Source organism: Equus caballus, chromosome 22, assembly GCF_041296265.1.
Source record: "Equus caballus isolate H_3958 breed thoroughbred chromosome 22, TB-T2T, whole genome shotgun sequence".
Lineage (NCBI taxonomy): Eukaryota > Metazoa > Chordata > Mammalia > Perissodactyla > Equidae > Equus > Equus caballus.
In genome coordinates, this window is record NC_091705.1 from 28,353,348 (window position 1) to 28,365,384 (window position 12,037).

A 12,037-nucleotide genomic window follows, 5' to 3' on the forward strand; every position below is an offset into this window, starting at 1 on the left:
TCAGCACCCTTCCTACCCCATCAGAGTGGGAATCAGGACGAGAAGCCTGTGCCAGAGAAGAAGGTACTTGTTGGAATGAGCAGCCTCTTCAGAGGTTCTGCAAACACAGCAGGGTCCTAGGAAGGTCCCATCACTGTAAGAGTCAGTGTGGCTTTGGGAAATAGAGAGTCCTGGATTAGAATCCCTGGATGTCTTTCCCCAGTCCCATCCACACACAGCAAGTCCACTCCTCAATGTATAGCCAAGAGAAGTGAAGACATATGTCCACACAAAAACCTGTACACAGGTGTTCGCAGCAGCATTATTCATGATACCAAAAAGTGGAAACAACCCAAATGTCCATCAGCTGATAAATGGATAAACAAAATGTGGTCCATCCATACAATACCTGGCCTTAAAAAGGAATAAAGTACTGCTACATACTTCAACATAGATAAATTTTGAAAACATTATACTAAGTGAATGAAGCCAGTGAAAAAAGATCGTATGTTACATGATTCCATTTGTATGAAATTTCCAGAACAGGCAAATCCATAGAGACAGAAAGTAGATGAGTGGTTGCCAGGGGCTGGCGGGCAGGGGGAGTGGGGAGTGACTGCAACAGTTATGGGGTTTCTTTTGGGCACGATGGAAATGTTCTGGAATTAGATAATGGTGATGGTTGCACAATGTTATGAATATATTAAGCCACTGAATTGTACACTTTAAATGGTGAATTTTACAGGATATGGATTATATCGAATGAAAACATTGCCAAGAAGAGTCCACCTATAAAACAGGACAACAACACTACATACGTTGGGAGGCCGTTGGTTACACAATGTGAGGACGTACATAAAATGCTTGGTGTGGTGCCTGGTACAGAGCCAGCACTTGGACACAGCAGCTATATTATAATACATCACGTCAACACTGATATTGGCCTTCTGCCTAAAATACAAGAAGAGGGAATGATACTGGATGGGCGGAGGCTGATGTTATGATTCTTGAGTTGCAGCCCAGCTGGGCAACAGTGCCACCACAGAGCACGGCTAGTGCTGGCTATCCGCCCTTCTCTAGCAACAGCAATCTCCATGGCAACCACATCAGCTCAGGCCGGGGGCTCCTGTTCCCAGCCGGGGCAGCAGCATCACCACAGCAACCTGTCAGGATGGCAAAGGCGGATCTCGATGATGGGGCTCAAGCAGCTCTGGCAGAAGAATTGCTAAGGGACCCTCGTCTCCATAGAAACCACATCAGGAAGGAAAGGGAGGAGGGAGAGGGCAATCAGCAAATAAACACAGAGCCACGCCTCCTTGCCCAGATCCTGAGACAGCAAGGGGCTTGTCAGGGAGGGTCAGACCAGCCTTGCTGACATCACCTGCAAAGGGGAAGTGAACTAGTGTTGCTTGAGGACCTACTGTGTGCCAGGCACCACAAAGGGCTCTCCACATGCTTGACTGCATTTAAAATTTCACAAATAATATCCACCCCCTCCCCCCCAAAAAACACCTAACTACAGCATTGAAAGAATCCAAAGCGAAAGTCATTCCCCATCCTAGTCCCACCATTTCTAACTCCGCAGTTCAGCAGATTCTCCTCCAGGCTTTTGTGTGCATTTGCACATATATATATACGGGCTTCAGAACCAGTTTGTTTTGCATGGCTTTTCAAAATAATTAGTGGGACTGCACAATATGTGTAGTTCTAGAACCTTCTTTTCCTGCTTCACTGTGTACCTTAGAGATCTTTCCATGTCAGTACATGTATATCTACCTTATTCTTTTCTTTATAATTGTGGTAAAGTATACTTAACACAAAATTAACCATTTTTATCTATTTTAAAGTGTACAATTCAGTGGTATTAAGTACATTCACATTGTTGTGCAACCATCACCACCATCCATCTCCAGAACTTTTTCGTCTTCCCAAACTGAAACTCTGTACCCATTAAACACCACTTCCCCACTCTCTCCTCCCTCCAGGCCCTGGTAACCTCCGTGCTACTTTCTGTCTCTATGAATTTGACTATTCTGTCTCCTGTAAGTGGAGTCATATAGTACTTGTCCTGTTGTGACTGACTTATCTCACTCAGCATCATGTCTTCAAGGTTCATCCACGTTGTAGCATGTGTTGGAATTGCATTCCTTCTTAAGGCTGACCAATAGTCCGTTGCATGTACGTGCTACAGTTTTTTTTTGTTTGTCCATCCATGGCCATTTGGGTTGCTTTTATCTTTTGGCTACTGTGGGTAATGCTGCTATGAACTCAGGGTACATGATTTCAGTTCTTTTTGGTGTATATCCAGAAGCGGAACTGCTGGCTCGTATAGTAATTCTATGTTTAATCTTTTCAGAAAATTCCACACTACCTTATTCTTTTTAACTTTTTCATAGTGTTCTATGGTTACTCAATCTTATTAATGATCATAAACAACCTCATAAGTGGGGTACTGTTATTATCCTAATGTCACAGATGAAGAAACTGAGACTTAGAGAAGGGAAGTGGCTTCAGGGTCTCAGCCACATCTCTGTCAGGGAAAAGCTGGGAGAGCTCAGACAAGCTGTCCCTCTCTGGGCCTCAGTTTCCCTTCCTTTACGATGGGAACACGCTGACCTCCAAGGCATTTTCTGAAATTGTCTCCCTTTCCACTAACAAGGGAGGCAGCAATGAGATATGTGAAGATGGTGCGCTGCGTTGTAGGCCAGGTCACGGGGGGCAGGAGGCTGCCTGAGGGAGGGGCCTCCCACCCAGCCCCGCAGCGAATGCCCGGTGTCCACACCGAGAAGCTGTTGGCACATCACACCAACACGTCCAGTGGGAAGGGCAGCTGAAGGACTGTTCTGGCCTCGGGGCTGTGGCATCTCAGTCCTGGAACGCTGGGGTGCCTACCCTCGAGGAAGGTGAGGAGGCCTCCAGAACAACATACGATCCTAGGCTACCTCGTGAACAGCCAGATGGCTGAGGCCCAACTGGGCCTCTGTGGCCAGAAGGCACCTCAAGCCATCTGGAACACAGGCCCCTGGATTCTGGAGGATTCCAGCCCTTCAGGGTCTAGGCTGATGGTTTCCAACTGACGTTCTGCAGAGCCCACTGGGCTCTGTGCGACCTTGGGCTATTTTCTCATCCATAAAATGGGTACAATCACAACGTTATTGGCCTTTATGAAAACTACCGAGAGAAAGGTCCAGCATGGTGCCTAATGTACTGTACACCTAACACACAGCAGATGGAAGAGAGGACATGCCAGGTGGAGGGACTCACAGGAGCAAAGACAGAGAGGCTGGTGCCTGGAGGCCACATTCAGGAAGTGTCTAGTGTCCTGAAATCTGTGTCGAGACACAGACCAGAGGCCCAGCCCCAGCACAGATTTGAGGCCGAATGGCAGCCCCTGGAGCATGTCCACACAAGTTACCCTAGCTCGTCCTCACAGTGACTTGGGGCATTATTGGCCCATTTACAGATGAGGAAACTGAGGACAGAGGGCCAGGCCCCATGTTGGGCACTGTTGCATGTTTTCTCAGTTAATCCTCCCACAGCTGTGGTTCCTTGATGGCTGACTGTCTCCTTCATTAGCCTGTGGGCTCCTTGAGAACAGGAACAGGTGTCTTTCATTGACCATCATGTCCGCAGTGTCCAGGACACAGTGTACATAGTAGGTGCTCAGGAAATGTGTGCTGGAGGAATGAATGAAAAAACAGCTCTGCCAGGGAGGCACACCCGTGCAGAGACAGAGGTTCAGAGACACTGGTGGGTGGAGCTGGCACATGCCTGCCTGCCCCTGCCCGGGAGAGAAGAGGTCCTCACCTCTCGTGGCCGCTCCAGCTCCGTTTGCAGCACTTGCTTGGCCAGCTCAGTCTCGATGAGCCGCTGCCGAAGCTCCTCGTTCTCCTCCTCCAGCCGTGCCCGTTTCTTCTCCACCGCCTCCAGCTCCTTATGCAGCCGCACAGAGATGTCCTTAGAGACCTGAGCAAGGGCAGGTGATGAGCAGGGCGTGAGCAGGCTGAGGGACGATCTTACCTCGGATGGTGCTCTCATCACCCCACTTGGTAGATGAGGAAACCAAGGCACAGAGAGGTCAAGTAATTCACCAAGGGTCACACAGCCAGGAAGTAGTAGAATTAAAACCCAAACGCAGGCACCCTGTGCTCCCAGTTCTATACCACAGTTCAGCCTGCAGAAAGCTGTAAAGGCCTGCCTGTTCTTAGGAATGCCTGTTCATTTACCTGGGGCATTTAACGCTTCCAAAAGTCTCTCCCAGCCACCTTCTTGCCCAATTCTCAGAAGAGCCTGTGGCAGGGCCAGAAGCTCATTTTAAAGGGAAGGAAGTGAGCTGCAGCGGGAACCTATAGCAAGATGGGCAGCCCCAGAGCCATTTCCACCCCATCTCTGCCAGCGATCAGCACGTGAGCCTGGGCAAATCATCTCCCCACTCTGTGCCTCCGTCTCCTTAACTACAGAATGGGTGCAAGCACACGACAGGAGGACTGAGCCAGCTACTGCACCAGAAGACTTGGCCCTGCGCCTGCACAGTGGGTGCTGCGTGAGTGGGGCTGCTGCCACGAGAAGCTGAAGCTCAGAGAGGGGCACGACTTGCTGGAGGGCACAACGGGACCCCGAGGCCTGTTTCCAATTGTCTGGGATACAAAATATGCCCCAAATGACAACGGCTGGGCAGGTGCCCAAGTCATCCCTGCAGAAAGGAGCTAACAGAGCTGCCACTCCAACCCCGCTTCCAGGACTCTGCAGCAGTAACACCCCACTTCCTCCGGGACACCGTCTGTCTTGTCCCCTGCTAGCAGGGGGTAAAAGGCCAGGAAAGCGGGCCTCTAGGGACGAGGAAGAATTTACCTTCTGAGCTGGTAAATCACAGCTAGGCTCCATCCCTGAATGGGCTGGGAACTACCGTTTGCTGAATACATACCGTGTGCCAAATTCGTGCATCTTCACCCCAATTCTGTCCCCATTTTGCTGGCAAAGAAACTGAGGCTCAGAGCATAAGTGACTTGCTCAGGGTCATACAAAGCAAGCATGGGCTGAGTCAGGGTGAGCCCCAGGGATCTGGCTGAGGGGCCAGCGTGGCCAGCGCTCTGCCAGCAAGAGGTATGTGTGGGGCAGACTGCCGAGCGCCTCGTGCCTGCCAGTCTCGGAAATGACCGTGGCACCTCCTCCCTGCCGGAAGGGAAGAGGGCCCTCCCTGGCTCTGTCCTCCGCCTGGGCCCAGGCCCAGCTCGGCACGGACCCCTTGGCAGGGAGTGAGGCTGGCCAGGAAAAACAACGGCCAGAAAGGAAATTCAGCCCTGCCTCCCCCTCCCTCCGCTGCCCACTGCTTCTCTCTGCCCCTGAGGATCTCCGAGGACAGCCAGAATCTGCCTCCTGTCTCCCACGGTCTCTCCAGGCCACCAACTTTACCCATCCACAAAGTGGGGTGAGACGTCCCCCATTATCAGAGCAGGGACGTGGGATCCAGGACAAGATATTTCCCCATCTGAAGGCTCAGTGTGGTCATCAGTAAAAGGTGGTCGATACAGCCTCCTCACGAGGGCTGCTGTGAGGAATAAAGGCCACAGGACCTGGGCCGGCAGCTGGACCACAGTAGATGCTCAAAAGAAACACGGAGTTCGAATGCATTGTCCAGATCACTGCTTCACCACTGTGCACTGATTTCATCTGATTTGGCCCAATGTCCCACAACCTCACTCTTGAGTTTGATGTCAGGGTTTTTGCTGGAGGTGTTTAGCCCCAGGCTCCTGGCTATGGTCCCCAGTTTTGGGCTGTTAGATCACCCAGTGAGCCCCTGTCCTGATCACCACTCCATTCATTCATTCACTCATTCATTCATCCTGCTTAGGCCCTGGGGTCGGGAGTGACGGGACACAGAGATGAAGGCCCCAGACCATGCCTGGATTCCTTCACATCTCTGTGTCCCAGCAGCAGTGCGGGGTCAGACACACATTAAGTGCCTAATAAATGCTTGTTGGATGAACAAACAAATCCAAGGCTCCAAGAAGAGAAAAGGGAGGGAGGTAAAAGGGTGAACGACTGAAATATGGAAGCTGCGCCTGCCCTAGCATGGCTGGGGATGCTCCCCGCAACCACCCACCCGACCCACTGTCCAGGGAGGGCCATGTCCCTGACAGGGATGACGGATAAGCTGCTGGGGGCCAGGGCTCCTCTCTCAACTGTGTTCCTACCTGAGCCAGCTCCTCTCCATCTAGGGGGTTGCTCCCTCCCCACCATGGCCTCGATCTGAGACAGCAACCCGCTCTCCAATAAGAAGTCATGATCCATGTGGATTCCTGGATCCTCCTGGGTTCAGGAGTGACTCTATGGATTTCATCCCTTCCATGAGTTCCCAGGAGCCTTCTGCCCCATTCTCCACAGAATCTCCTTCCCCTGTGCTCCCTACCCCTAAGGGGTGCTATGACAAGCAAGCCCAACCCCAGGCAGCTGACAGAATTCCAGTGGGGACAGGAGAGCCCTTCCTCTCAGATCTCAGAGCCCTGTCCCCTGATGGAGGCCCAGGGGGGCAAAGAGCATGCCAGCCTGGAGGGCAGGAGCCTTGGGGCCTGGGCCTGTCCCCTCCCCTCTCTGGGCCCCCTCTGCTCTCCCAGGTGATTTATAGAATCAGCTGTCACTTCCTGAGCACTCGCCATGTGCCCTTCATCCCCTCAGGAAGGGCTCTGTTATCCCCATTCTGAGGTTCAGAAAGGAAGGGACACCTGCCCAAGGTCACACAGCCAGGAAGCTACAGAACCAAGATTTAAAATCAGGTGGGTCAACTCTCGAGTCTTGCTCTCAACCTGACCCTGCTGTTGCTCCGAAGCTTGAAGACATATTATATTGATATTAGTAATAAAAGTATTAATACTGAGCCCAACAGTGGGCTCCCTGTGTCAGGTGCTCATAGGGCCCCCGCCTGTCTCATTTCATCCTCTCATGATGCTCCCAACGACTCCCAAGGTGGGGCGGGTGAGATACCATGGGAGGTGAAGCAGCTGCTGCTTCCGGAACCCAGGGCAAAGCCCCAAAGCACAAACAAATGCGCTCAGCCATGAGGTCACTGTTTACAGCGCTGGGGCCCGGCTCCTGCCAAATGCAGCCAGCAGCCTCCAGGCCACAGCTCCCTGCTCATCGGGGCCTCAGGCTTCAGGGTGTCGCTGTCACTCTGAATCCTCGGGGAGGGGGATGGGAATGCTCACTAAGGGGTGCCCCCCGGCCAGGCAGCCTCTGGGCTCTGGGTGACCGAGTCCTCCTGGGAACCCCTGGAGGGTGGGAATGTCACCCCCATTTTACAGATGAGGAAACTGAGGCTTAAAGAGGGGAAGCAACCTGCCCAGGTCACCCGGGAATTGAACCCAAAGCCAGCACTTTTCCATGTTTCTGAGAAAGGAAACGTTTTACTGGGGTGTCCTTGGGCCTCCCAAAGGCGTCCCTTCAGGTGGAAATTTGCCGCCCACATTCCTGGGACCTGACACCCTCCCCCAGGATCCCAGGCCCTGAAGGTGGCACCTGGGACTCTGCATTGTGAACACGGCCTCCAGGTGACTCTTCTCCACCCTGGGAGGCTGAGATTCCGGCCTCCCCTTTCCTTCCCAGGCCCCAGCCACTTGTCCCACTAGCACCTTATAAGCTCTTCTCCTGAACAACACCATCACAACCAACATTTGCTCATTTGCTGGGTGAGCACGCTGTGCCAGACTCTGTGTTCAGCACTCTCTTTACTTGAGTCCTTTCTTTTTTTTTTTTTAAAGATTGGCCCTGAGCTGCCATCTGTTGCCAATAGTCTTCTTTTTTGCTGCTGCTTCTCCCCTAAGCCCCCTAGTACATAGCTGTATATTCCAGCTGTGAGTGCCTCTGGTTGTGCTATGTGGGACACTGCCTCAGCGTGGCCTGACCAGCGGTTCGGTGTCTGCGCCCAGGATCCGAACCAGCGAAGCCCTGGGCCGCGGAAGCGCAGCGCGCGAGCCTAACCACTCGGCCACGGGCCGGCGCTGAGTTATTTCATTTTATCCTCACAAAAAACTCTACAGGTAGGGACTAGTTTTACCTCCATTTTCCATATGTGGAAACTGAGGCTCAGAGACGTGAAGGAGCTTTCCCAAGGCCACACAGCAAGCAAGTGGCAGAGCAGGTCTCTGCCCTACCCACCCCTGCCTTCCTCATGCTGGGCAACGTTCCCGCTGAGGTTCTGTGGGTCCCGTAGGCTGCAAGGACCAGCAGAGAGTGAGAGGGAAGGGGGGTACCAAGGCCTGAGGTTTCATTCGTGGTCCCCTCACTAATAAACTACCTGCTCGATAAAACCACTGGGACTGCAAAACTCTGAAGATTCGGCTGCTGTAATCCTGACATTTAACAAAAGGGGAAACAGAGGGCCCAGTGGTGGCCCCATGCCAGTAGGGGTATGGGCCAAGGAGCTGGCAGAGCAAGTCAGAGTCCCCAGGGATACCGTCCTAGGCAGCTCCCGGCCCCCTCCCCACCGGGGTCCATCAAGCCTTCCTAGGCGATGCCAGGGAAATCAGCCTTCTGAGGACCTCCAAAAACGCCCCAGAACATCCCCAGCACATGGGACAAAGCACGGCAGCCAGAGGCATCCCGCCCCGGCCCTCGTGGATGAGCTCAGCGCTGGAGCTGCAGAGGAGAGAGGAGGGAGGAGGCGGGGCACGGGGGTCTGATTGGCTAGTTCAAATCCCAACAGAAGGGGCCGCTCCCCTGCTCCCCTGCGCCCAGCTCGTGGAGGCCCCCTCCCACAAACCCTGCCGCTCTCGCCCCTCCCACCCAGGCGCCGGCAGCCCCGCCAGCCTGCTCCCAGCCCAGCCGCCCTCCACCCGCCTCATCTCTCTGGGGCTGACTTCTCTGTGCCCCTGCCCGAAACCCCCGACTCCCTGGGCCCCATCTCAGTTTCGTCTGGGCTTCCCGAGCTCCACATGCCTCCAGTCCAGTCCTGGGATTTGCGTATTTGTGTGAGCATTTATCCCGGGAGCTGTCGTCTCTGATCTAGGGACTTGGAGCCATAACCGTCCTGCGCTCACTTTCCTCGTCTGCACAACAGATCTCTAGTCCTGCTGCGCGCAAAGATCCGAGAGGTGCAGAAGGCCGAGTGGGGCTGCGCTCGCGTTCACCCCCTCTGGCCCTGACGGGGCCTCTTCCCCCAGCATTCCTCCTTCCCCCTCCCGGCTCATGCCCACGTCTCCCTCAGGCCTCAGCTCAGATGTCACTCCTGCGGGAAGGCTCCCTAGGGTCCCCAGGCGGCTCCAGGTGCCCCTACCCCTAGCTCCTACATCCCCCTGATCATGCTGGGCTGAGTTCTGAGAGCAGGGGGCCGTGCCTGGGTCCCCCGAGTTCTCAGTCCCTAGACCAGGGTTCACACGGACAGCGTGGACTTCTCTTCCGGGGACCCCACCTGCCAGCCCCCAGCCCACCCCTCTGCTGCCTGAGGCAGAGAGCAGCGAGCTGGCCGAGTGTCCCTCGACCTCGGACAGGTACCTCCTTTCTCTGAGCCTCACCTTCCTCATCAGGAAAATGGGAATAATAATAACAGCTGACATTTTTGAGTGCTTACCGTGACCTCTACCTAGTGGTCTCCTCTAACCCTCCTAGAGCCCTGCGAGACGGGGGCTGCTGTTACACCCATTTTACAGATGAGGAAACTGAAATGTAGGGGACTTGCTCAAAATCACAAAACTGGGGCATATCGGAGCCAAGATTGAAACCAGCCCCATCCAACTCCAGGCCTTCACTACTCCACAATAAAGGACCCCGCGAACCGTGAGCCCGGCACCAGGTGTGCAGCCGACGCTCCAACAGTAGCTGCTGTCCGTGGGATTCATAATGCAATATCACTCTGGGAAGTCCCTGGCGGATGGCCTGTCGGTCCACCAGAGGTTCCCATTTTACAGATGAGGAAGCTGAGGCCCAGGGAGGTGGTACACCTTGTCCAACAACACACAGGAGTGAGCTGGGCTAACCTGGGCCCCACTCGGGCTTGTGGTTCCACCCTGGACAAGGGTACCTGTGAGGGGCGGGCAGGCGCCGGCTTACCTTGACGTCCTGCTCCAGGCCGCGGATGAGCTCGCCGTCCACCTGGCCCGTCTGGGCAGCACGGAGGCTGCGGCGCTCAGCCTTGCGTAGCCGGTACTGCAGGATGCGGCAGGTCTTGCTCGCCTGGTCCAGCTGCTGCCGCAGCTCCTGCAGCTGGTACACGTCCTCCTCCATGTAGACGTCCCGCATCTCCAGCATCTCTGCCCGCAGCTCCTCGATCTCATCCTGCAGAGGGAAGGAGCGGTCAGGGCACTGGACCCTGTGCAGTGGCCAGGGTGCCTGAGTGCAGGACACACCCAATGCAGTCCTAGGCAAGTCGGGGGCCTGGGTGTGACAGGCAGAATAATGGCCCCCCAAAAATGTCCATGTCCTAGTTCTTAGAATCTGTGAATATGTTACCTTATCCAGCAAAAGGGAATTTGCAAATGTGATTAGGTTAAGGAACTCGCCATGGGGAGATTGTCCTGGATTATCCGGGTGGGCCCAGTGTCATCACAAGGGTCCTTATAAGAGGAAGGCTGGGGAATCAAGGAGGGAGAAGGCCACGTGACAACGGAAGCAGAGGTGGGAGGGAAGTGCTTTGGAGATGGAGGCAGGACCACAAACCAAGGAGTGAAGGCAGCCTCTGGAAGCTGGAAAAGGGTCTGGATTCTCACCCAGAACCATCACAAGGAATGTAGCCCTGACAACACCTTGATTTTCAGACTTCTGACCTCCAGAATTGTAAGATAATAATCTAGGGTTGTTTTAAGCCACTAAATCTGTAGTAATTTGTTACAGCAGCAATAGGAAACTAATACATGGGACGCAGGAGAGGCTCATTTAACAAGCATTGATGAGTGCCAACTGTGCACCAGGCTCTGTGCAAGCACGGGGGTGGGGAGGGACAGTGGCGACCAAGACTAAGGTGGCCCCTTCTATGTCTTCTGCATGAGCCCCAAGTCTCATTGGGGAGACATACAGTAAACCAACAAATTTAAAAATTCAGATACTGTTAAGAGCTATGAAGACCAGACAAACAGAAACCCCTGGGTAATAAGATAGAGCAATGGGAGAAGGTGCCACGTTAGAGGACACGCTCAGGGAGGCCATCTCTAAAGACAGAACATTTGAGTTGAGCCAGGAAGGAACAGCCACGAAGAGAGTGAGCCAGGGGGAGATTACTCTAGGCAGAGGGAGCAGGGTGTGCAAAGGCCCAGAGGCAGGAAAGAGCTCAGTGTGTCAAGATGCAGCAAGGCAGCCAGGATAGCTATGGGGGTAAGTTGAGGCTGGGGAAGCAGACAGGGGTCAGCCATCCAGAGCCTTGAAGGGCCAAGTAAAGAGTCTGAGTTTGGGTTTAAGTGAAGGGAGGTGGGGAGGTGACCTCACTTCCTCAGGGCAGCTCCTGCCCATCTCTGTCACCAGCTTCCAGACGTCCCTCACTTCCCCTTTGTCATCATGAGCACGTCTGCAATTCTTTATTTAATAGTTTGTCTCCCAGAGACACTGTGAGAGTCTGGAGGGCCGCCCCACGTCTACCTCGCTCCCAGTCGCATCCCCCACACCCATTACAGGGCCTCGCACCCTGCAGGCTCCCAACAAATGTTAACTGAAAGAACGAAGGCGCACGTGGCTAGGGAAAAAACCCACAAAGATATCTGTCACTGTGAAACAATCACTGGACACAAAGTGTAAGGGGATGAGTGGGGAGACCCAGCCGAAAAAAATGGATAATGATTATGTCTATCAACACATATGAAAACTGAGTCACAAATGGGAATAATAGTATCTACTCTGAGTGTGACTGAATGGAATAAATAAGACTGTACACTAAAGGAGAAACTGAGTCACGAGGGTGAATGATCTGCCAAAGGCATCCCAGGGGAGCGGGGGAAGGCAGCCAGCATGGTGCCGATGGGACAGGCAGTGGGGCCAGGAATCAAACAGACAACTCCGCAGGCCCTGGAGCGGGGGCCACGGTCCGGATGGCTGGGTTCACCAGACCTCTGAGGCTCCCTTTCCCCAAAGGAATGGCCTG

At 53.9% G+C, this 12,037-nt stretch overlaps 1 protein-coding gene across 7 annotated transcripts in view; it reads right to left on the bottom strand.

The window, feature by feature from the left end:
* Nucleotides 1-12,037, bottom strand: part of MTCL2 (microtubule crosslinking factor 2) — an 86,739-nt gene that overhangs the window by 56,761 nt on the left and 17,941 nt on the right. For all 7 annotated transcript variants that reach the window (XR_011430992.1, XM_023626511.2, XM_023626510.2 and 4 more), the window contains exons 2-3: nt 10,021-10,245; nt 3,787-3,945 (exon numbers count right to left, since the gene is read on the bottom strand). Coding sequence is in view for 6 of the 7 variants with exons in the window: in XM_023626511.2 (XP_023482279.1) it covers nt 3,787-3,945; nt 10,021-10,245 (384 nt within the window). In the remaining variant the exon portion in view is untranslated. The remainder of the gene's footprint in view (nt 1-3,786; nt 3,946-10,020; nt 10,246-12,037) is intronic.